At 26.3% G+C, this 27,250-nt stretch overlaps 1 protein-coding gene across 1 annotated transcript in view; it reads left to right on the top strand.

The window, feature by feature from the left end:
• The window catches only part of LOC145831771 (zinc finger MYND domain-containing protein 10-like), a 55,371-nt gene that overhangs the window by 24,334 nt on the left and 3,787 nt on the right, over nucleotides 1-27,250 (top strand). Inside the window, exons 6-10 of the mRNA XM_082939100.1 lie at nucleotides 429-550; nucleotides 1,316-1,464; nucleotides 2,892-2,995; nucleotides 4,427-4,570; nucleotides 11,586-11,711. Of these exons, the coding sequence (XP_082795226.1) occupies nucleotides 429-550; nucleotides 1,316-1,464; nucleotides 2,892-2,995; nucleotides 4,427-4,570; nucleotides 11,586-11,711 (645 nt within the window). The remainder of the gene's footprint in view (nucleotides 1-428; nucleotides 551-1,315; nucleotides 1,465-2,891; nucleotides 2,996-4,426; nucleotides 4,571-11,585; nucleotides 11,712-27,250) is intronic.

Genomic DNA, 27,250 nt, shown 5'->3' with positions numbered 1-27,250 from the left:
TAAGTTTATTGACACAGATACATATGTCAATAACAAAAAAGAAAAGTACTGCGAAAATTGTTTTTATTATATATTTCCACGAACTTGCTTTGCTAGCATCTTTATTAACAAACGATAAGCTTAAATTTTGAACTCCATATAGTTTTTTAATTTACCTTATAGAACTTTAAATATAACAATAAAATATTAAAATACACACCAACTCAAGTTTAATTTTATTTGAAAAAACATTTAGGGCATGGTTTTTTAAAGCTTCTATTATTGCAATTTATTTAAAAAAATAATTTTACACGCAAAGTTTTTTTTAAAGACCTTTTCAGTACAAATAAGTTTTATTAAAACAAAAACTAGATTAAAAATAAGCTTAACTATTATGAATGTTTTGTTGTAGCGTATATAAAAACAAAACTTATTTAATATTATCTAAGATTACCTTTGAGTGTATTAACAAGAATGATGAAAACTTTAAACATTCCTTGTTTATTGGTCCAACTCATTCAAAATCCTCCATGGGTGAAAAAAGAAAATAATGTTATAACAAAGTATTTTGGTAAGCATAATTTGATACTTTTACTAGGAATGTTATAACAAAATAATTTATCAACTGTCACAGTAAAAATTTTCTGTAGTTTTTATTTTTTTATTGCTATTTTTACATTAAACTTCTCTAGTTTTCAACGATTTCGGTTTATATATAACTAGATATAGAGTTATTGACCATCTTTTCATTTCTTAATTGAAATGTAAATAGTTATTTTATAATTGTTGTTGTTTAATGAGCAATGTTGAACTTAGGCATCAAAACCTGATCCGATTAAAAAGATGACACATAAGGAGAACCACGAAAAGCAAATACGTATAACTTTTTTATTTATAAATATACAGAAAATTTAAATAATAAAATACAATAACTCAAAAAAAAAGTACATAAAAAGAACCTAGTATTTTAGGTAAAAACTAATTATAAGATAATATTTATAAAAATTAGCACAAGAAAACTGAATAGAATTTTTTAAATTAAGTTGTCAAAAGAATTTTTGAAGAAAAGTTTGTTTGAAAAAAGTTTAATTAGTTTTCTTGAAAGTTAATTTTTGTAGACCAATTTAAATTAAAAGTTTAGTTGTAATCGATATAGTATAGTTTAAACTTAAAAAATATTTACAATAATTAAAACTTTTAATTACGCTTTAACAAAAAATATTAAGAGTTTATTTCTTTAAAGTTTTTTTAATATTTTCTTAGGATAACCTTTTTTTTTTGTACAATTTTTAAGTATAAAATTAAGTAACAGTTTAAAGCTATACTAAATTTAAAGATGGAAAATGGAATAAAGTATCAGGACCGGAAGCAATGACATTGACGAAAACAGAAGCTCAACCATGGCTTGGACTTTACATTTTAATGACGCCAAAATTTTCTGTTAAATATTCGTTTAATGACTTCAATAAAACACAATTACTAAAAGTAAGTACTGTAATTTAAAACAATAAATACAAGTTTTAGTTCTATTTAATGGTACAGTAGTTATACGCGTAGCTACACAGCTTTTAAATATTTTTAAATATTACGTTTAATGTTTAAATTAGCAAAAAAAACTATATGCTATGTGGGTGGTATCTTAAGTAAACCTACTAAAACTAGGTAGGTGTCAAATATGCACATAGCGTCACTTTTTGCACGGTAAATACTTTTGCACCAAGCGTCACTTTTGAATGGTTGGGTAAACGCCGAGAGTAGTTATATTTTATATTTTTGAACAGTTTACATTTATATTTGTTTATTAACGGTTGACTTTTGTGAAGTAAAAATAAAATAGACTACAGAATGATATTCAAATATGTTTACAAATGTTTATAATTATATAAAAATAAATAAATTTAACGTTATTAAAATAGTTACTCCCGCAGTTTACCGACAGTGTAAAAATGACGCTGTGCAAAAGTAACGATCTGTGCAACAGTGACACCCGTGAAAAAAAGACGCCATGCATATTTTAACTGTTCCATTAAAAAATCTTTGTTTGTGTTAAAAACATAAAATAACTTTTAAGTTGATCTATACTGTATTTAGAAATTAAATAGAAATATAAGATTTTGAATTTGTCTTTAGTTAATGATATGGTAATAAAAAGTAGTTTTCTATTTTAATAGTTTTTATTAAAATTTCACGTTTAAAAATCTGAAGTTGTTAATGCAATATTTTAACATATCAATTTATTGCAATTAAAAATGACTTTCTCATTTAACAACTTTATTGAGCAATGCTTTCAAAATTTACCTAGTTTCGTTTTCAAAACAAAATAAAAGCTCACAAAACTAAATAAATCAAACAAAACACGAGTAAACTTAAGAAACGCCATTAAAAACTATTTAAATTAATTATAAGCAGTTTACGAAGTAGTTTATTAGCAGTTGATGCGATTATACTTGATGTATTTAGATAGTTCATTTTTGTTCTAATTATATTTTTTAGTTTTTATGAATAAATTGAATAGTTTTTTACTGATTATTTCTAAGTTTACTCGTATTTTGTTTGATTAACTAGTCTTGTGAGTACTTATTTTGTTTCAAAAAGAAATTTAGTTAAATTTTGAAAGCATTGCTCAATAAAGTTGTTAAATGGAAAAAACTTTGTTTATTTCAATAAATTGGTATCTTAAGTCATGCAAATGTCTTCCTTAACATTCAGTTTACATGCAATAAGTTACAAATATGCTTGTTTAACATCAGGTTTTAAGCTCAAGTTTAAACCTGACACGGTTCTTTGCATTCTTGACCTGGGTTCAACATGCATAATTACGCAGCATGCTACGTAGTTGATCTAACAGTTATAGTGTTCTGTTCTTTTAACATTAAAAAAATAAGAATTAAAAAAAAAAACTAAATTACTAGTTGAGAGCTGTTTTAAGTGATGTTGTTGTTGACCAATTGCCAGTTTTGACAGATCTTAGAAGTTTTTTAGAGCAGCTTGCAATCACTACAACATCACCACCAAAGTAAGTAAAATATATTTTAAGTTACTTCTTACAACTGTGGCAACTTTTTAATTTTCAAAGTTGTAATTTGACACTAATTAGTTTAAAGTATTCGATAAAGTAAAGTTTTTGCTTATCTTGGACTAACAATAGAGCAATAAAGTAAGATTTTACACATAATTATCATTGTTTCATTGACGTATATATTTTACTCTTTGTAGAAAAGTAAATTACAACCAAATAGTTTAGTTGATTGCAATTAAAATAAATAATTTAAAAAAAAAATTTCTTCATTAAAAACTTCTTCAAAATTAAATCAAAAAAGTTTATTTTTTAAAAATGAAATTAATTTATCCACTCAACTAATAGCTTAAAATTAAGATACTGAAATCTAATTTGATGCAACTACTCATTAAAAAACTAAATGACAAAAATAATTAAAATAAAAACTTATATCCTTGTTTCGCAATTGCTATTTTAGATGAAATTACATTTTTATTTGTTTTTAATTTTTTACTTTAAACCACTTCTTTCCGCATGTAATCATCTACAATAGTAAATTTTAACTAAATTATCTAATAAAAATACTTATTTTTATTAATTATTAAATAAAAAAATTAATTATTGTACTATTTTTCGCTTTAAATGAAAGTAGTTTGGTTAAAAGTTATGATGATACGTTAAAGGTTTTTACATAACATAAAACTATATTATCTAGTAGATTTATAGTTATACTATTGAAACAACAGTTTAAATTTGATAAATTGTTTTTGACTTTTTGACAGTGTAACTTTATAGCCTATATAAAAACTTCACTATTTTATTTTTTAATACAATGTTAGCGATACATACATACATATATATATATATATATATATATATATATGCTTTTAACCTTTGTTATAAAATGTTTCATTCAAGCTTACTTGACAAGGCAGACTTTTACTTTCTTGTACGCAAATACTTTAGTCGATTAATGGCATTTCGCTGCTTATATATATTTTGAACATTGTAAAAGAAGTTAAAAATTAGACTATAGAGTCTGTAAAAATTTTGAAACACTAGAAATAGTTGGTTATGTATGGGTAGCGTACCGCCTTTAATCGAATTAAGTGTTTGCAAACAAGAACAGTTTGCTTAAAATTAAAGTTTTAATGTTTGACATTTAATAACGCATTGAAATTAACTTATAAAGATTTTAAGGTACTAATGAACACTTACAAAACATAAACAATGTTTTAATGTATTTATCTAATGTGTAAATATAGAAACTGTTTATAATTAAAATAGTTTGTATCTGTTTAAATTTTTTAAACTTGTTATCTTCAAATAAAGTAGTCTACTTTAATATTTTCGATTTACTTTACGGTAAAAGCTTAAAGAATTATTTTTTTGTAAAATTACGTTATTTTAATAAAGTTTTCGTGAAACTAAATTATTTAAAACATTTAGTTCCGATTTAGTTCTTGAACAATTGCCTGAAATTCGTGACAGAATACTTTGTAAAAATAAAGAAAAGTTTACGGCTATTGCAAAGCATCAAATGCTAAAGTACTTCAATCCAACTCAACGACAAATAAAAGAACAGTCTAAAAGGTTTAAAAAAAATATTAATTTTACTATTTGTGTTTTAAATTTTTTTTGTATAAGTTATTACAGAAAATGTTTCTAAATTCAGTTTAATAAACAACTTTTATCAGTACAAGTCCTTAGAGCCGGAATGGACAACTTTTTAGTCGGCGGGCTAAATATTGAAGATTTTATCCTTAGTGGGCCGGAGTATTTTAATTTTATTGACGAAAATTACTCAGTTGTCCAATTTATTTCGACAAAATACTATTTTTATTTAAACTTTAATGTAAGTTAAAAATCTCTTGTAAATTGTACTTCAGACTTTTTTTCTGCTCTTCATTTTTAATTCCAAAATATCTAGTGTAAGATTCAAAATTTGGTTTAGCAGGCCAGATATGCATGTTTTGCGGACCGCAGTTTTACCTTTTTCGGAACGGATTCTGCTTAAATTATGTAGACATTGGTGGGCCGTTGCTTACTCCTACCTTAGAATGTCTATTATGTAGTTAAGAGAATCGCAACCCAGGTCTAAAGAATATATTTCTTAACAGTATGATGTTTTCATTTAAACCTAGTTTAAAGTGTTCTATCAGAGTTCATATGCGTCAGGCTTAATCAGTTTTTTTAGAAAAAAAATGCAAAATGTAAATTTTTGTCTGTTAAAATTCTTAAAAATTTCTAAATTTTCTAGAAAAAGTGAAAAACCTTTTTTTGAGTAGATTCTTAAGCTGTAGATTTCTTTTTTTAATTTACAAAGTAGAGCAACAAATATAATATATAAAGCAGAGAATACTTTACACGTGCATACCGCATCAAGCCTTCTTCAGAATAATAATTTTTTAGCGTGAGATATACAAAAACTTTAAATAGTATGACGTGATACTCTTAAGTCGAGATGATAATGCACTGTACTTTTCAACATTTTCGATACAATATTATAAAAAAATAATTTGAAGTTTAGTAATTGTTGGTAAAAGTTGGTTAAAATTTTGTTGGAATTTGATAAAAAGTTAATTTAAATCTTAACGAAGAACCTTTTAAATATTTTAGTATAAGCTGTTCGTCTCTACGGTTTGGTTTTGGTAAATATTTTGGGATGCCTTTGTCAGATTTTTTTTAGTAATTAATAGTAATGGTGCTTTTTTTTTCTAAACTTTAATTTATAGATTTAGATTTGTCAACTTTTTATGCTTTTACCAGTGTGAGTAAATTACAGCCGCTTTTAGAATTGAATTTTGTTCTTGTTTTATTTATTTTATCCCATTTTATATTGTAATTTATACTTTTATCTTTCAAAAAACATATGTACTTAGATAGTTCTGTTGTGTGTCTTTTTTTGTTTGTGAATGTTTATGATTCAATAAATATATCTCGAACCTATATAAAACTTTGTTTTAGGTTTGACAGTTGATCTGTATATGAGATTTGATTGTAGGGTATACTATCAAAATCCACCCCTTTTTTTTACATTTTCTTTATTTACTAATTTATTGTATATTTATTTTTCACTATTACTATTACCCCTAATCCTTACCCTCGTTCGGTAAGCGGTTCTCGAATTTGACTGGGTGGAGTTTGGTCGGGTGGATTTTGAACGTGTCCCGATTGTAGACATTTGTTGTTTAGTAGACATATTTCAGTGTTATATTTTATATAATTTATACTTTAAAAGATGGCAATCAAAGTTCTCAACTTAAATAAAAGGAGAATGATCAATTATATACTGTTATTATATAAATTTTTACAGATTTTAAACAACTGAAGATCTCGTTTGGTTTTAAACGAGTAAAACATTGTATTGTTAATAAAATTTAATATTTATAATTGATTATATTTTATATATAAGTTGGAATATTAAATATGTTTTTTTTTATGTATAAAGCTTTTTTTATTCATCTGAAAGCTTTAAATATTTTAATTTAATACTTCTTAAAAAGGAGTGTTTATTAAAAGTTTTAAGTGGAGACTGTAGTGTGACAGACATGTAGGTAAACTTTAACAATCTATTAATAAAAGAATAGTGCAGGATTTTTTATAATACATTAGTACAAATAAGTTTACAACATATTTCTAAGTAAAATGATATACCTGAGTTAACCTAGCAGACGACGTTATTCTAATAAAGCGTTTCCGTACTAAAAACTGTTATTATAAGTAAAATTAATTTTTGTTGAGTATATATTTTCGTTAATTTAAAACTATTTTTATAATTAAATTTTGTAATTATTTTATACGATGCTTATTATGGTCAGTTTTAATGATGTATAAAAAATGAACATTTTTTCTTTAATCAAGTTCTAGTCTTAGATTAGAAAATCCTAGATAACATAATTTTTAATAATACAGGGTTGCCAAAAAACCTGGAATTTGAGAAATTTTGAAAAAAACTTGGAATTTTAAACAATTTACACATGTTAAGTAGTAAAATTTTAATTTGGCACAAAAACCCTTTGATATACTTTAAAAAAATTTGTCATTATCAAAAAAAATTAAATAAAAAAATACATTTAAAGAAGCTTTAAGATATTTTTCAATGTCGTTATTCTATTTAACACCGTTTTTTGCCTTCAACTTGACTATAAAATAAAAAAAGACCCTGAAACGTTTTATTTTAAAAATCTGGAAGAAATTTTGAAAACCAGGAGAAAATTTGCCAAAAACTTTTGGCAAACCGGATAATGACATACCACATTTTACATAGAAGTTTGATCATACACTTCAATCATTACACCACAAGTTTTCGGTAGACTAAGACCCGGTTTTTGTTTCTAACGTTTTCCAACAGTGAGTCGCAATTGAAAAGCTTGCGATTGTCAAAATTCAAACGATTATTTATATTTTACAATGAAGCTACTGTTTGCTTGTATGATCACTGATTAGTGACGTCAGCGTTGTCTAGTTGCTGTGCAGCGTTTAAATATTTTCCACTTGGCACTTGATTTTGTTCAGACCTTTTATGTTTACTTGAGCTTCTCTCACGACACACGTAAGTCCAGGCTTTTATAGACTTTCTCCGATATTTTTAAAATACTGCATTGGAAGAACTTCACGTAGGACCAAATCAAGAAGTATATCAACAAGCTACTAAATGTATTTAAAAACGACAATCGAAAAAAATAATAAACCAAGTTTGGTTAAAAAATGTTGCCTAATTTTAAAAATATATATTAAAGTGTAAATTAACTATTATAGCTATTACCACGGAAAAAATTCTGACTTTGTAAAATATTGATAAAATAATATGTCTAATCAACAAAAACATCGGCGAAAGTCTACAGAGGCTAAGCCTGGACTTTCATAAGCCGTGAGACAAGCTCAAGCTAACATAAGGTTAGATCATACCAATTCGATCATCAGACCACAAGCCCTTGATAGATTGAGACCGGTTTCGTCCTTATTAGGACTCCTTAGTCATTCACAACTGAAAAACTTGCAGTCATCAACTTACATACTACTAATCATGACATCATTATCGTGATAAGCCGTGTTTGACAATTTAATAAGCACTAATATTAAAACATAACTATTACATGAAAACAAAGTCAAATTTGTTAATTTTTGTTACAAAATAGTATAATCATTGTACCAAAGTTTAAGCTGAAATTTTCGGCTCAGGCCGGATATTTATGCTTAACAGTTTGTAGTTTGCCGACACCTTCTAACATGTTAGAATAATCTTTAAGGTCATGAAGGTCCACCTTGTTTTATAAAAATTGATCTAATTTTTTAAAGTTTTATCTTAGGTAATAGACACTTTTTACCGCTTAAATAAAGAAATTTTGAGATATAAGGGATCAAAGTCAGTGGGTGAGTTCAATAGGTTATTTTTTAAAAGCACAAGGCAAATAAAAAAACGAAATAGACCATTTTATTTAAAATGTATATTAGACTTTTTAAATTAATCATCTTCATCAATTTTTTACAGTTAATCCGTTACTAAAATTTAAATTATTCAATCAGAGTAATTTTCTAAGAATTTATTTTAATTTTTCAATATTTAAAACTTATATTTAAATAAAAATAACCCTTTGCATGCTTATTACATTGCTTGAATGAGTGCTACTGCCTTAAGTGAAATAAATTAATACATTAAGCACGTGTTCAAAATAAGTGATAATGGGTGCAAAGTACAGTTCTTATTCACTTATCCGGAAAGTTTTATCAAAAAAAAAAAAGTTCAATAATAAATACAAATATTTTTGTGTGATACAAATTTTAAAGCTTTCATGCTGTAAAAAAAATTTAAGTGATTTTATAAATTCTACAATTTAGTTCATTATTATGACGTTATAATACTACTAAAGCTTACATTCAAACTTTGTTCAAAACTAGTTTAGTTATCCAAAAACTTTGTATGTTAAGTGAGTAAGTTATTAATTTTTATTACTATAAGTTTGTTTAAAATATAATTTAAAGATTTCTATTTAAAGTTTTTTTGGTAGTTGATTAAATTATAAGTTTTTAAAAAAATGGATTTATAATAGTTCTTTTATATATATTTTTTTAATTCAATCTATATTATAAAAGTTGTTAATTCTAACACTTTTTGTTTAAGATGAGGTGCATGCCAGTTATTTTCGTTTATAAGTTATGTAAGTTTGACACACTTAACATACCAGGTTTTAGAAATGGATAAGACGTCAAAATAAAAAAGAAAACGAGTTTCACTAACCATTGAAAATAAACTAAAAGTTCGTAAAATGGTAAAAAGCAATAGGCCAAAGTCTTTTTTAATGGAGCAGTTTAGTATTAGCAGGTCGACTTTAAAGATTAAAGCAGAAAAAGAGGAGCTGAGCTTTTATTATTTATTATGTATTGCAGCAGTTGTGTAATTTTATGAAAAAAATATTTTTTGTTCTTATCCGGAAAAACTCTTATGCGGATATATTTACAGAAAAATCTTGTTCAACATGGCCGGATAAGTGAATAAATGTTGTATAGCTAACTAGTTTATACCAGTTACATTGATTTTAACATTTTACAACCCTAAGTCAACTCCCTTGGAAGAAGCTACAGAACTATTGTAATGATATGAATAAAATTGAATTAGTATTTGTTAGGAAACGTATGTTAGTTTGTTTTCATTATTTCAGTGTTTAATATAAAGTTTTTGTTTAAACAATATTTAATTATAAAAAAAAAACTCTTTGTTCATGACAAAAACTGAATTCTCATTTAACCTATATATTTCATAAAATACTATTCATTTAAGCTTAATTTTACTATAAAGTGCTTTATTATGTTTCAAGTATGTGAAAATTAGAATTTTTCAATGTTACATTTTGTATCTATTGGTTTCTTTAAAATAGAAGGATTATCACTTACTTATTGTGTCTTTTTTTATAATGTAGCACTTGGTAATATAATACCTTACTAGTTTAACTCCTTTAAGTAGTCTAACACATATAGAATTGTCTGCTGCGAATCTTAAGCAGTTGCCCCTTAATCTAGGCGTGGGCAACGTACGACCCGCGGAATGAAAATAACCGTTCCGACAATGTTTACAAAATTTTAGTGGAATCCATCCCGTGAAAGGTGAAACTGCGGCCCGCGAGCATTGTAAATCTGGTCTGCTATCAATTTTTTTAATTTTAACTAGTTATTGTTGGATTTGAAATGGAGAGCAAAAAAAGTCTAAGATATAATTTACAGGAGATTTGAAACTTACAATATAGATATTTTGTAAAATAAAGATCACTTAAATTTTGTATTTGGTCGAAATGAATTGAATAATTGAGTAATTTTTGTGAAAATTAGAAACAAAATTGAAATGCTCCGGCCCGCCAAAGAACTTAACTTTTTCACATCTGACCCGCAGACTAAAAACATTGCCCTCCCCACCCCAGACTTTCAGCCCGCTTGCAGCTGAAACGATTACTACTAGTTTTAGTGAACAGTCTAACCTGAGATATTCCATCGGGTCAAATTGAACCTGTGAATTTAGATCATATAAAAATCACACGTTTAATCTACTTTAAACTTTCATATAAAAGCCAATGTTTTTCTTTTTTTCATAAATGTCGAACATCCATATGGCCTTATTAGAAATCTACAAGTAAATTTTCACTTTATTGGCATATGTTTTCTTAGTTGGATCAATAAAAGCATTTTGATTGATAGTATTTATTTTTGATTTTATGTTTTCTGTACTGATTAAATCATTTTGAGTTTTCTTTTAAAACTTTAGTTAACTTTGTATACTTTTTTATTATGTTCTAAGAACAGAGTTAGTAAGATTAAAACCAATGAACCACAGATAATTTATCTAATTTTATTTATTTTTTTGCCTAAACAGTAACAAAAGATAAATAACAAACAAAAGAAATTATATCCTGACCAAATAATTTATTGTTAAGATCTTTCATCTAGTTATATGTACTATCAAAACAATATCTTAAGAATAAGAGTAAAAATAAACTTAAATAAAAGTATACAGAAACCAAAACATTTAAAAATTTACTATTGTGAAATAAATCAATATTTGTTTTTATATGGCATTCATAGTTTTAAAATAAATAGTTTGTTTAATTAGAAATGATGTTTACCAGTGGTATTCAAGCTAGTCTTAATCTGTGCACCCTAAAATGCAAAATTAAAATTCTGTATACCCCGATGTGCGATGATATAGTAAAGTTTCAAATTTCCCGTAATATCTAGTGCAAGGTTTCCCAAATATTTCTCAAAAAATGGCCATAAATTTTAAACCCCTAAGACCTTTTTTTTTGCTCTTCATCATCAAATCCAGAATATCTAGTGCAAGTTTCTAAATTTGTTTCCTTAATATCTCGTATAAGTTTTAATACTACTACTAAAAACCTCTAAGATCCTTTTTTTTTGCTCTTCATCATCAACTCTAGAATATCTAGTGTAAGTTTCAAAATTTAAGATAATTTTTTAAGTTACGATTCATGCACTCCAAAACAAATTTTGTGCACCCAAAACGTTTTGTGCACCCAAAACAAATTTCGTGTGCACCGGTGCACTCTTTGAAGACCACTGGTTTAGACTAACGGTATTTAAAATCGTGTTAATTGTATAGGTTGGCTGACACTTACGACTATGACGCATTAGATTCTCTTATTTCTGAAGTGCCAAGATGCGAATCTTGTGGAAACGAAGCTAGTAAAAGATGTTCGAGGTGTAGGAGAGTTTGGTATTGCAGCAGGTAATTCAATATTTTATCAACCATCTATTGTAGGGGTGGGCAACTTTTCTAGTCGGCGAGCCAGACTTGTTTGAATAGTCTTCGTGGGCCGCGTTATTTAAAATAAAATCTTTAAAAGCAAGTTTGTAAAAAAATATTTGTTTAATATTTACTAATGCATACTAAAAATATAATTAAGATCATTTTGAAGATACTTTTTTAAATTCAACTTTATTTTATTTTCACAAGTTGTTTTCAAGTTAAAAAATACTTTACGGCCAGGTATTTCTGAAGATTTTCAATCTATTCTTAATCTAATGTCCTTCAGTAAATAAATTGTTTTTATGTGTAAAAGAAATCTGAAAATTTAAATTTTAAAGAGAGTTTAAAAAGAATGCTATGGAATTCAAATTCTATAAACCTATAACAAAGCTAACTAAAATCGTTCTGAAAAACTTTAATAACTAATAAATTTTTAAAAATGTTATGGCATTTAAGATAAGTTGAAAACAATTTTTATGTCACGATTCATCGAAAATTTTACAATACTTACTATAAAAAGTTCACAACCTTGTAAGTAGGATATAAACCTTATTTACTATGTTGGTCTTAAAGCTATTTAAATAAAAGTTTTGTTGTTATAATTTACAACAAAAAAGAACAGTAGTATTTCCCTTAAGTTCGCACTTTTTACTCAAAAAAGTTGTGTTCAAAGAGCAAATTTGAATTTAAAAATTTTAGCTTAAATAATTATTACTATTTAATTATTAATTATAACACATTTTTTTGTTTGAGGTTTTTCATATTTGATAAAAGTAAACAAAAAGAAAATCCTCAAAAAAACTAATAAAAATGCAGTAAAATTAGAAAAATAATAACGAAAATAAAGAAAAATTCATTTACATTTAAAAATCTCATGATTAGATATAAATTAGTGATGTACCGGACCCAAAATTTCGGGTCCGGTCGGAACCGGATCCGGATATTTTTTCAAGTTAAAATCCGGCCGGATCTGGAACCGGATTCTTAATACTCTAAGTTATTTGTAATGTAAATAGTATAAAAACTACTATGTACGATAATGCAATTTTATATAACTAACTACCAAGTATAATTGTGTGAAGTTAATCTTTAATATGTTATACCTAACTTTATCCTTTTGAATTTTGAATAATTATAGTTTAAAAAATATTTAGACTAAAAAATATTAATGTGCTGCTAAAATAATTTAATAAAAAGAAAGTTTATGATATGTTATTAATGTCTAGTTAAGATTAACAGTTAAAAATAGTAGCTGGTATGTTTGCTAATTTTCTGAACAGTATTTACATTTAAATTTTATTAAAACTGAAAGAACAATAAAAAACACTAAAATATCTATTTTGCTAAGTTGTGGTGAAGAAGTAAAAGCTTTTCCCCGGTATTTGGAAGTAAGCGATTGCGCTTCTTTTCATACAAATTGTCAGCTTCAGAAAACAATTGTTCTGAATACACAGAAGATGGAGGTGCAGACAGACTTTTCCTTGCAAAGCTTGCGAGATAGGGGTATTTTGCTCGGTTTAAATTCCACAATTCTAAAACATCGGCTTCTTTGGCATCTCTTTGATTCAATAAAACTAACCTGAGTGATTATAAACTTTCCTGACTCAGAATGAGGTTTTTAAAAACCAAAAAAGTAATTACTTTAAGTTAATAATCAGTAGAACAGCTAGCCACAAGGTTGAAATTTTAAGTATTGTTTAAAATTAAGGCTATAGGGGATTAAACACTTTTTTTTACAAGTTGATCTTATTTAGTAGAATATTATCTTAGCTACGAGATGCTTTTTATAGCTTTACAAAATTCAAATTAGTTTTTGAAATATAAGCGGTCACAGCCGGAGAGTTCCATAGAAACCTAATGGAAGGCGCAAACTAAAAACGCGGAAACATCCATTTCACTGAAAATCTATCTCCTCCTAGGTTTTTTAAGCTAGGTACCTCAAATTTTCAGGAAATATTCCTTACATAGTTTAAAAGCTTTTGAGTGTTAAAATTTTCAAAAAATTGAAAAATACAAATATAAGGTCCAACATTAAAAAAAAAAAACTTTAAAAAAAAGGGGACTTTTTCTCAAAATAAAAAAAATCCTACACTCAAATGATTTAAAATTTAGTTAAGAGTAAACTGTGAAAATTTAAATTGCTTAAAAGCTGTAAGAGGAGATAGATTTTAATGAAATGGTTTTTTTTCGCCTTTTTAGTTTGCACCTTCTATAAGAAACCTATTGAGCTGGCCAACTTTAACCCCTTGTATCTCGAAAACTACTTTGAATTTTGTTAAGCTGTAAAAAGTATCTGGTAGCTTTTAAATAAGATCAACTTGTAAAAATCAAGATGGACCCCCCTATAGCCTTACCAATCTAAAATAAATTAAAATCAAGTTCTTGAACAAAATTAACTAGATAATCACAAAATATTGAAAACTGGATCAGTTCAAACTCATTCAAAATCTAAAATAAAACTATCCTGAGTTTTTCAAAAAAATCTTAAAACTAGCCTGAGTTTTTAAAAAAACCTGGACAGCCTAAGATTTTCAAAAGTTGCCAAAAATTTTCAAACTAGCAGGGTTGCCACTGTTTAAGTCAAAAAAAAAACTAGCTAGAGTGAGTATAAACTAGCCTAAGTCAGAATGAGGTTTTTAAAAACTGAAAAAATTACTTTAATCTAATAATCAGTAGAACAGCTAGCCAAGGTTGACAATTTGGTAGTAAAGTTTTTAATTTTACAACATAGGTAAAGAGTTGCATTTCTGAAATGTTTATTTCATAGTTTAAATGTAAACAAATGTAAATTAGTCACGTGTACAAAATGAGCCAATCACGGTAGGTGTTTAATTTTAACTGACAAAACTGACTCTTTTTAATTTACACAGGGTTTGTTTTTGAAAAAATACTTTTCTGTATGCTCTTTTTTACTAATTAGATTTGAATCGGCCGGATCTCTGTTAGGATCCGGCCGGAACCGGATTCGAATCTTTTTTTTAAATCAAGATCCGGCCGATTCCGAATCTTTTTTTTTAATCGAGATCCGGCCGGATCCGGATATCAGACAAAGTGGCAATATCCGGCCGGATCCGCACCCGGATAGTGAGTCCGGTAAATCACTAATATAAATTGAATTATTTAAAAAAGCCATTAATAAATTTATAGTAAAAAACGAATTGTTTAATTAACATAAGAACAATTTATTAATTAATGCATTTATATAAAAGTTGTCTAAAGGGATTGTATAGAAACAAATTTCAAAACGAAGTTAAAAAACAATTAAATTTAGTTTAAAGAAGATACTTTAAAAACATGTCTTTGTATAAACACAAGTATATAACTTTTTAGTACTACATATCTTGTACAGAAATCTAAGACAAAGTTCATTCAAAAACATCTTTATTAAAGCAACAAACAAGTAAAATCGATTTCGGCTAACGCTTTTCAACTACTTTTGTTAGCAACTAATTTTAAGATTAAATTTTGAGTATATAAATAGTTAGAGGTTACATCAGAAAAATCAATTAACACTAATTAGCATAATTGAGCAAAAATTAATTAGACATTCACAATTCATAAACGCATATATAAAACAGTTGATCAGTAATTTAACTAAGATAAGCAACATTAAAAATAAAAAATAAGCGACAAAATTCAAATAAAATGTATAACAAATTATAAAGATTAGATTTATAAACGTATTGTTGCTTACACAAATTAGGTTTACATGTTTTATAAATAAAGATTCTAAAAAACTTAGGTGATAATCGTTACGAGCTTTACTTAAAATTGAAAAGTTACTATAAATATAGTTCTTTGCGCAATCTGAATTGTTTAATAAGTGTTCAGCAATCGCTGATGATCTATTAGATGGTTTTTTTAAACCAGTGTCCATCCATCTTCTGAGGGAATTAAAAACGTGTTGGTCCCTTCTTATATGGAATCTTTGGGACGTTCTGCCAATGTACTCACTGTCACAGTGGCATTTGTACATATAAATTATTTTATTTATTATAAATTATTTTGCTTTTTTCATGATCGGCAGATTATTTCACTGCCGATCATGAAAAAAGCAAAATAATTTATATGTACAAATGCCACTGTGACAGTGAGTACATTGGCAGAACGTCCCAAAGATTCCATATAAGAAGGGACCAACACGTTTTTAATTCCCTCAGAAGATGGATGGACACTGGTTTAAAAAAACCATCTAATAGATCATCAGCGATTGCTGAACACTTATTAAACAATTCAGATTGCGCAAAGAACTATAGTGATAGTAACTTTTCAATTTTAAGTAAAGCTCGTAACGATTATCACCTAAGTGTTTTAGAATCTTTATTTATAAAAACATGTAAACCTAATTTGTGTAAGCAACAATACGTTTATAAATCTTATCTTTATAAGTTGTTATACATTTTATTTGAATTTTGTCGCTTATTTTTTATTTTTAATGTTGCTTATCTTAGTTAAATTACTGATCAACTGTTTTATATATGCGTTTATGAATTGTGAATGTCTAATTAATTTTTGCTCAATTATGCTAATTAGTGTTAATTGATTTTTCTGATGTAACCTCTAACTATTTATATACTCAAAATTTAATCTTAAAATTAGTTGCTAACAAAAGTAGTTGAAAAGCGTTAGCCGAAATCGATTTTACTTGTTTGTTGCTTTAATAAAGATGTTTTTGAATGAATTTTGTCTTAGATTTCTGTATAAACACAAGGTATATTCTACTGTGGTTTTATGTATCTGGTCTGCAAACTCTTCACTGATCTGTGTGCCTTACCTAAAAGTTGCTTACAATACCTAATTTACAAATAATGAGTGTCTTACTTATAATCTTAAGTGAGAAATGGTACACTTTTAGTATAGTTTTAAAGAACTTTATTAACAAATTTTTTAACTATCAAAAGTGCAATGGAAAGAAACTGTGATAAATCACTACAAAAGAAAAACCTATATAAATTTCTGACTAACTAATTTTTACGTTTGCTTCTTGAGTTGAATAGCTACTTCACTGACGACTTACAGCTTCACTGGACGTAGAACTACATTTGCCGATTTCGATATAAAATTTCTTGATTGGGGATGATAATATATTCAGACTTAAAAGCTACAATCAGCACAACAGATAATATTAACTAACGCACATTTGAAAGACATACGTTTATATGTACGGAAAGCAAAGAGTTAAACTCTTTCAAATAAACAAAACTGTTTGTCTGTTATAGTAGCTTTCTTTTTGTTCTGGAAGTCACAATTTGTTGTTGATAAATTTTTTTCTGTTGTTGGTAAATTTCTGCTGAATCTTTATTTTATGTTTTACTAAAAAATAAGTACTGCAAGAAAAAAAAGAAGATTAATAGAAGTAAAAATAAAAACAAATTATACAGTAATCTTCCATTATTGTACCAACATATGTTTCTGTGTGTTAACGAATCAACACACTTCAATTGGGTTCTGTAGTTATATATGTAATTATATCATTACAGAACCTAGTTGAAGTGTGTTAATTCGTTAACACACAGAAACATATGTTGGTACAATAAAAGAAGATTAGTGTATAATTTGTTTTTATTTATATTCCAGTGAACTTGTTTCACTAGGATCTTTTGTTAGCAAACGATTAAATCTATATTTTGAATAGTTAGATTAATAGAAGTATTCACTAAAAATTAACAGCTAATAGTAGGTACAATATACTGTAATTACTAACATTGTAAAATGTAAATCTATAACCATTGATTAGTAAACTCAGACTATAGTTTTATAAAAATTATATGTTGATTATAACTGTTCAAAATATAAGTTTAATTGATTGCTAACAAAAGATCCTAGTGAAGTAACTTCACTGGAATACAAATAAAAACAAATTATACAGTAATCTTCCTTTATTCCACCAACATATGTTTCTGTGTGTCAACGAATCAACACACTTCAACTGGGTTCTGTAAAAAAATAATTACTGTTATGAGAGAATAGAAGCATAGAATAAAGTAGGTGTATACATGTTTTCATTAAAATAAGATATTTTCTACAGATAATAGTTATTAATAGGTAAAATACTTAATATTAAATCCGACTGTTATAAAACTATATTATATTTGTGATTATTAAGTCTAAAATAAGTAAAGTAAGCTAAATTACACAACAAAAACAACAAATCAAATATAAACAAACAACTCACGTTAATGGGAAAGATAACTGATTCAAAATTTATTGTTGTTAAATAATGAAAAATACATTCATTGCAACTAATAATTACGTCACAATGTAAATGAGGTTATTTAAACTATTTAATAATAAATATATTATTATTATTTTATTGATTATAAAATACAATATATATTTAATTTAGGTCATTATGATTTTATGTGTGTCGCTGTAAATTAGTTATCGGTCAGTACATTGTTAGCCCAATAACAATTTTGTTTTTTTGTGTTTTGTTTTTCTTAAAGTTTAGTTTTTTCATTTTTGATTTTTACATTTGAACCAAATCTGCTTCCTAATTCTATATAACTTTGATTCAATCATTACAAACATCCAATATATGATATACATGTTACATCGAGTTTCTGTGACTTTTATTGCCTTCACCGTCGTTAAGTTTTATTAAATTTTATTGATTCACTAACTAATGGTTAATGTTTTATTTTTGTTCAAAATATATTACATAAAAACAAAATTAATGTTCTTTGCAATTCAAATTAAATAGTTTAAATAACCTCATTTACATTGTGACGTAATTATTAGTTGCAATGAATGTATTTTTCAGTAGTTAACAACAATAAATTTTGAATCAGTTATCTTTCCCATTAACGTGAGTTGTTTGTTTATATTATGATTTGTTGTTTTTGTTGTGTAATTTAGCTTACTTTACTTATTTTAGACTTAATAATCACAAATATAATATAGTTTTATAACAGTCGGATTTAATATTAAGTATTTTACCCATTAATAACTATTATCTGTAGAAAATATCTTATTTTAATGAAAACATGTATACACCTACTTTATTCTATGCTTCTTTTCTCTCATTACAGTAATTATTTTTTTACAGAACCCAGTTGAAGTGTGTTGATTCGTTGACATACAGAAACATATGTTGGTAGAATAAAGGAAGATTACTGTATAATTTGTTTTTATTTATGTTGATTATATGCAATGTAAAACAATTACTTGTTATATTTGAAGCTTTTAGGTGAAAAGCAATTAGATTATTAAGAAGAATTAAAAGTAAAATTACAATAAAGTAGTATATAAAATAAACTTAGCTTAGAACTTTTAAAATGACTAAATTATAAAGTATTTGAATTTTTTAATAATAACAGGGTTGCCACTCGGTCAGGAAAAGTCAGGAAATCAGGAAAAGTCAGGATAAATTTAAAAAAATGACAAAAGTCAGGAAAAGTCAGGAAAAAATGGGGGGTTTTGAAAAAAAGTCAGGAAAAGTCAGGAAATTTGATAACATTTAAAAAAAAGTCAGATTTTATCAGTTTAAATTTACAAAACTCCTTGTTTTCCAAAGCCATCAAATGGTAAAAATTAATTAAAATTCCTATAAAGTCAGAGAAAAGTCCAAAATTTTCCTAGAAATTTACAAATTTTTTAAATTTAATTTCCAATGCCTTCATCTGGTATGAATTAGTAAAATATCCTTTATAAAACTGCAAAAAATTTCTATTAACATATTGAACAGCTTTATATAGTTTCAAGTGTTAGATTATGTATTTTACAATAAGTTTAATTTAAGAGTTTGATTTAAAAAAGTCAGGAAAATTTTGGTAAAAAGTCAGGAAAAGTCAGGAAAATTTTCTCAGCTTGATCAGTGGCAACCATGTAATAATTACTTTAGGGCAGCGGTTATTAATCTTTTTTTCGTTTTTTACCCCTTTTTGGAAGATTATTACCAAATTTACCCGCAATATACAAAATAGTATTTAGTTTGAGGAAAAATAATAGATTTGTTTAACTTTAAGCTTATTAGATCTAAAAAATACTAAAACTTAAAGAGTTTATTCAACTTTTAAAAAATTACAGTTAAAGATCAACTAATAACAATTAAAAACATTGATTTACATAGCTTGTAGTTAAGAAAATTTACCCCCTAAAACAAGATAATTTTTCCCCAGGGGTAAATTTACTCCAGTTTAAGAATCGCTGCTTTAGGGTATTGTGCTCGAAAACTACTTACAATTCTAGACAAATGCATATCATTATATGTTTGTACAGTTTTTGTTTAATAACCAGTTTAAAAGTTGTAATTAAGTTAATATTTTACAACTAATCTGGTTTATATGTTAAAATATAAGCCTGCAATAAAGTAAAAAGAGCTCGCTTTGTCTGTGATTTGTAAACAGGTTTTCAACTACAGTTGAAAGTAAACACATGAAATCATAATTTATTGAAATAAGAGAAAGACAAACAGGTTGGAAAATAAAAGATAACATATATAACAAAAAATAAATACAAACATATAAACACAAAAAAAAAAGTAAGTAAAGCAACACTATAGTCAATTTTTTTTTTAGTTGAAAATACAAATGTATTGATCGTTTATCAATAAATGATCAAAGGTTAAAAAGGTGCAAAGATACCATTTGAAAAATAACCGTCAAGTGTGTACCCACTTGTTTAAAATATTTTTCCTTTTGGATAGTAGTTGTTTTCTATCTTAGGCTGCTATTGCCATGCGTTCAAGGTTGCATATTTTGCTGATCTTACTCTGCCCATCTATATTACTTTTAGCGTGGTGAAGGACGCTCCATTCAATTTCTGGTTTGGTACCATACATGTCAAAGTATTGCCAAGCAAAATCCGAGTTCTAGAGCTCTTCTTTTTAAATATATGATTAAAAGTATACATATGACCAGTTTACCTATCTTTAAAATGACTTCCCGTCAATCTAATACAAATTTTATCGTTATTGTTATAACTATTACTCTTATTATTATCATTATACTTATTATATTTAACACGCACCTTATGTAAACAAAGTTAGTGTAAACCTTATGTTGACAATCATGAGTGTGCTAGTAACTGCAAGGTTGAGAGTTTTTAATGTGAGCTGATGACTCTTTTCAGCTACATATTCTGGAAACTTTATGTATACTATCTTTAAAGTTATGTTAGCCGTAAATGTATACAATCGTAATGAAATCAGAAAAAGCTTGTTTATCAGACTGGACTTTTAAAATCTGTTTATTAAATAGTTTTATAATTATCTTCTTATATTTTATACGTTTAATCAGTACATATTAAGCAGTTAAATTTTGATTTGACACAAAAATTCTACTATATGGATAGTTTTATAATAATTTTTTTTTATTAACAAACAAATTTTAAGTAGCTTTACAGTATCTTTCCAGTGTTGTTATGCTACTTAACACTGTTTTTAAACTTAACTTTAAACTTAAAATAGACCCAAAAACGTGTACTTTCAAAAACCTGGAAGAAATTTCTTAAAAACCAGTGGCAACCCTTTATAATACAGTGGGACAGAATCGCGCTGAACTTAGACATAGAGAGTAAAGTTTTGTATAAATTTAATGATTGTAAAACTTTATAAACAAAAAGTTGTTTTTTCTATAGTTCTAAAATAAAATTTGTACTTTATTAATTTTTGTGTTATACAGCGTATTTTTGTGTAGTAGGTTCAAAGTTTTTGATAATGAAAAAGAAATTTTTCTGTTAATATTAATTGATAACATTAAAAAAAAAAGATTCTATTAGGTATTTTGGAAAAGTACGTTGAGTAAAATATCTTAAAAAGAAAAAAATACCTTAATAGACTAAACCCGGCGTGGCGTCTAATGTCTCAATATAGAGGCGCTTATGGGTAATAAAGAATAGAAAGGGTGTAGAAGTCATTTAAGATTGATATAAAAATCGAATAAAAACTAATATTTTAGTTACATTAATTAAAAAGCACAAAGATACATGATAACTACATCACACTATACTAAAACTACAGTTGAACACAAATGATCAAAGAAATACTAATAAGTTTCTTAGAACTTATGTAAAAGAAGCATTTAATTCTTAAATCTAACGTGTTTATAGCACACCAATTATTGCCGAATGCCCAAAAACTTATAAAATGTTGTCTATTTTAAATTAAAAGCAAAGAAAGTTTTTTTTTTCTTACGTATATACTGGAAAGAAATTAACTCCTTCGAATAAACAATGTTGTTTTGGAAATTGGGAAAGTTGTATTAAGAAAGCTTATAGAACATTTATTTCAACAAAAATTTCAATTTTTATTGACACGCTTTAAAAATATAAAATGAAATGTTGATTTCATAACAAAAATATTTTTTGAGGGTTATCTTGATGGTTTGTCAAAACTTTATTAAAATTAGTTAAGTCGAAAGTTTTGAGAATTGTATATATACAGCTTATCCTCAAAATACCTGCTCGTTTGTTTTTTTTTTTTAGATTAACGAGAAAAAATCAAGTTATCTGATTAAGCTACAAGTATAACAAAACTCTTAAATTATTAGAGTCATTTTTAATTTTATTAACAATACAATGTTTCACTAGCTAGAAACTAGTCAAACGAGATCATCAGTTGAATAAAATATTATTCAAATAGAATAGTATTGTTAATAAAATTTGTAATTGATCATTCTCCTTATATTTAAGTTAATAACTTTTATTGTCATCTTTAAAGTATAAAGTACACAAATTAATAGATTAATTGATATAACAGTAAAGGTTTTCTAGCTTTTAGCTTAGTTTAGGGGTGGGCAATGTTTTCAACAAATTTATAAAATTTGCTTAAAAAAACATTTTTTGACCAAAACTTCAATTCAAAATGTTTTGTGTGACATATTGCTCTGTGAAAATTAATATTTATGGTTAATGTATTTTTTTGAAAGCGATAAAATTCGAAATTAATCTTTAAAAATAAGTTTTAATATAGTCTAAAATTTATTTTAATACCAGAATTAAAACTTTTTCCAAATATACTGATACAAAGCAAAATTTTCAAAAGTGTTTTGCTCTAAGAGGTTTAAAGCTAGGAAGCTTTTTTTTTCCTGCTGTCTTTTCATGTGGTTTGCCACGAACAAAAAATGGGCTAAGCTCTAATACAAAATTTTCATTTTTGAGGGGCAACAGATGCACCCAACTGTACACTCGATTATTACGCCATTTTATATCCTAAAAATTTTTAATATTGTGCTTATAGTATGGTTTTATTTCATTTTATCCTCAGAAAGGTATTTTGTTGATAAGTCTTAGTCGAAATATCTTTACAATAAATTGTTTGTTATAAATTGTTAAATGTTTTAAAAAAGCTATGCACTGGAAAATAAAATTTATTCAAATTAGTTTTTATTTTCTTAACTTACAATAACTACCAGCTATTTTTTTATTTATTAATGTGTTACAAATAATTCAACTGTTGCATTTTAATATAGATCTATATTTTTTTAATGAATTTTTTTTTTTGGTATCTTACTTAATTAATTAAATTTAAAGTACTTCTCTTGATACATCTAAAATTATCTTAAGTATTTAATTATGTTTAGAATAACATTATTTCAAGACTAATTTAAAACATTATTAATTTATATCTTGATGTGCATCCGTTTTTTTTTTTTGAATTACTTTTATGTAAAAATGTTGTAACTAATAGAAGCTTATAATAAAAACTTCGTTGAACTTTTAACAGTCAGAGAAATCTCAAAGAATTTTTAACTTCGCTTAACATTTATACTGTAGCATATATCCGCTAAAAGTAACTGTTAGCAATATAATATATTAAGATTAGTAATTATATTTTCATTTGCTTGTAAACTCAATAATATCAACTGTTATTCCAAATATATATCTCCTTATTTTTGTTTTTATCATACGTTATTACTTTTTTTTTATTATAAGTCTTTATTAGCAAGTTTTTGGTAAGAAAATGAAATTAAGATTTTTTTATATTTATGTACAAAACTATATTTTTCAAACGCTTTATTTATATTTCCTCTATCGTCCGATTTTTCGCTAATTATTATTACCAACTTTATGAGGAAGCTGACTTGTTTATTCTCGTGTCAATAGTTAAAGAAAATTAAAGCTTTAGAGGCGTAAAATCGTTAAGTTATCAAGTGATATGTATGTGACCCTCTGATTCTACAAACAATACCTTTGGGTTATCTGACAACAAGTTATGTCGGTCATTCAGCTTAGGAACACTTTGCCAAGTATGCCTACTAGTACCTGATGTCTTTTCAGTCGATTTTGAACGCGTAGCGAGCTTAGAAACTAGTTTTGTGAGGCTAGAGTCCGAAAGCGTCTTTTATTTTTGACTGGTAGTACTCATAGCTTACTAAGAGCTAAATATCTTATTAGTGACTAGACAGTAGTTAATTGAACTTAAACTAGTGCTCTCTAGATATAATTTCATGTATACTTTTGAAATAAGCTAGGTACAGGATTGCCACACACTCAGGGAATTTTGAAGTTGTAGAAAATCTCAGGAAAACTCAGGGCAGTTTTGTTTTTTTATAAAAATTTCAGGGACTTTTTTAGATTTTTAAAAAAATCTCAGGGAATTTTTTTTTCTAGATCTAGAATGAGATTTATTTAATCCAGTTTCAATATTTTGTTCAAAAAAAAATTATTTAAAAAAAATCTATTAAATTAATAAAAAAAAGATTCATTAATTTTAGTGCTTAACTAGAATTTTTTTTAGCCTTGCGGCTAGTTCTTCAATATTCTTTGAAATAACATCGTAATTTTTTAGTAATAATAAATATTTGAAAAAACTCAGGGAAGACTCTTTTTGACTCAAAGAGTAGCAACCCTGTAGGTAGTACTTATTTAACTCAGCCTAACGTGATTTTGATATTAGTCTTAATATAGACTATAAAGTATATACAGTGCTTATTCTTTTATCCGGACGCTCACTTATCCGGACAGTTTCGGTCAAAAAAAAAATCAAAAATATTTCAATAGTAAACACAAAAATTCATTCAAAAAGTTTCGCAACTTTTTAAATTCCATAAGTTTTCTGCTGAAAAACGTGAAAAAACTATATAACAAACGTATATTATTTCTAATTTTAGTAAAACTTCCAATTAAAACTAGTTTGTTAGGAGTGATATGTTTCCGTTAAATTGACTTTAAACTTAGTCAAAGTTTCGCGTTTTCTTTCTGTCTGTTTTTTTAATTAAAAAAAAAAGTCTTTCATTTAAAGCGATAGGTTTAAATTATTTTTTGTTTTTTTAGATAAATTCAGTTTATATTTTCTCTTACACAAGAACTAATATTTTATTTATATTAATAGTTTTAAATAAAAAAGTTTTTTTTTATTTAACATAAAAATCTACAAATTTATTAGTATTCGTTATATTGCCTAGAGTACTTTCAAAATCTTCTTCAGTAGGCAATTAGAACTGATTAATTCTAAATTTTCTTGCATATAAAAGTTTAAAAAAGGATATTATTACGTAACTACAAATCAAGTTTTAAGGTAAACTTTGTTTTAGAAGTCTGTCTTTTAAAAGTTTTTCAAATAGTAAATCTTATTAGTATCGTCTAAACTCTCAAAAACCAAATGATAAAAAATATGAAATCAAATCAAAGACAAAGGACCAAATGAAATCAAATTGTCAAACTTTGATGTGTTTGATTCAATGTTTTATAACACTTTAAAAAGCAAAATCAAAATAAAAATAGTAATCGAGCTTATTGTTGGTTGAAGTTAAAAATCAAAAATAAATAGAGTAAATAATCATAATAAATAAGTCGATAAAAGTAGTAGTGCTTATAACCTTAACTTTTTAAGTTATTTAGAAATGTATAATCAAAAAACTTTATAAACATTCAAACATGTTAAATAATAGTAACCTAGTCAATTATCTGTAAAGTGGTAATATAGTTTTGTTTATATTTATTGTTGCTTTGAGTTTATTGATCCATTTACTTTCTAAAAAATCTAAGTCTGAATAATTTTTAGTGGTGTCTACAAAGATAATTGAAAAAGCTTCTTTTAAATCTTTTTTTGATGTTTTGTGTTTTTTGGCGTAATGTATTTTAAGTGCTGCTCTATCACTAACATCATCTGTGGTTGTACTCTTCCAGATGTGTCTATGAGAGCACCATCTTTGCGAAAAGGACGAGATTGTCTGGCCGACATAGAACTCTTCGCATTCACTACATTTCGCCGCATATATCCCAAAATTTTTGCAATTTAAGTTTTTTTTCATTTTTATCGTTTTTCTGTTTTTTAACTTTACGAAGCTTGTTTTCTTTACCATTGTATCTTTGCAAAGCAAACATTTACCACGAGGGGATGAAATTCCTTCTTCATTACAACTTCATAAGCTAATTTCTTGTAGTTAGTTAGTTAAGTTGCAATAGTCTGCGGTCGTTTGTATGTTATCATCACGTTTTGATTCAGTTGTTTTTCTCTTTCTGTTAATTTAAGCAAGTTTGGAAAGATTGTCGTCCAAATGCTTATGTTTTTGTTACTTTCCTTCGTTCTTTTTGTTGGTGGTCTGAACCGATCTTTCCATTTTTCTGTTTTTTTCAGCATCTCTACAACTAAACCCTCTAAAACAAGTATGATTTTATGCACTTATCTTTTAATAGTTTCAAAGCTTCTAAATAGTCACAATCCCGTTCACACAATCTTCTTAATCTTATAGATTCGCTAAATACAATAGATTTGTAAATTGAGCGAGGATGATAAGATCTTCCATTGATGTAAACCCTATTGATAGCGGTAGGCTTTATGTAATTTCTTACATAAAACCAACCTTTTTCTTCTTCATCTATGATGTGATTGACATCTAAAAACTCCAACTCTTTGTTTTTACTTTGGTGAGAAATTTCTCTGAAAATAAGTTTTAAATCATACTTTTGAAACACAAATTTAAGTTTGTCTTTGATATTATCTGTGGTTGTTTTTGCTTGGGTAAAAAAGATAATGTCATCGATATAGCGCTTGAAAAGTATTGATGTTTTTAAAGTTGTTTTAACTTGTAATATTATATGATGTAGCGCAATATTGGCAATTGAAACAGAATTGTTATCTCCGGTAACAATTCCGTTTACTTGCGAATAGAATGATGTTCCGTTTTGCACTACTACATTTTCTAAACAAAACATTGTAAGATAGACTAAAGTTTTATTTACTTGTTCTAAATAGTTTGTGCACTTTTCGATTGCATTTGACAAACTAATTTTAACTAATTCTCGACTTATGTTAGGGTATAAGCCTTGTACATCTGCAGCGACTAAAAATATTTTTTGTTTATTCAATTAATTTTGTGGTAGACTTTTTTTTCATAAATCTAAATCTTCTAAATAACTTTTGCTGTCTTTACAGTATTCATTTATATCATATTTACAAAATTTAATACTTATTGGTTTAAATAACATTTCTAAAAAGCTTGTAACTCTTGAAGTGGTTATGGTACCTGCAGATTGTACTAGTCGAGTTGGTATTTCAAAAATGTTTGTATTCAAAACTTCTGAGTTATTTAATTTATGCGTTTTAAACAGTGGGTAAGCATATGCAGGTTCGT

This window comes from Thalia democratica, chromosome 3 (genome assembly GCF_965202585.1).
Source record: "Thalia democratica chromosome 3, ktThaDemo2.hap1.1, whole genome shotgun sequence".
NCBI classification, from domain to species: Eukaryota; Metazoa; Chordata; class Thaliacea; order Salpida; family Salpidae; genus Thalia; species Thalia democratica.
Note: the sequence above shows the minus strand (reverse complement) of the source record. Positions and strands in the feature narration are given on the sequence as shown.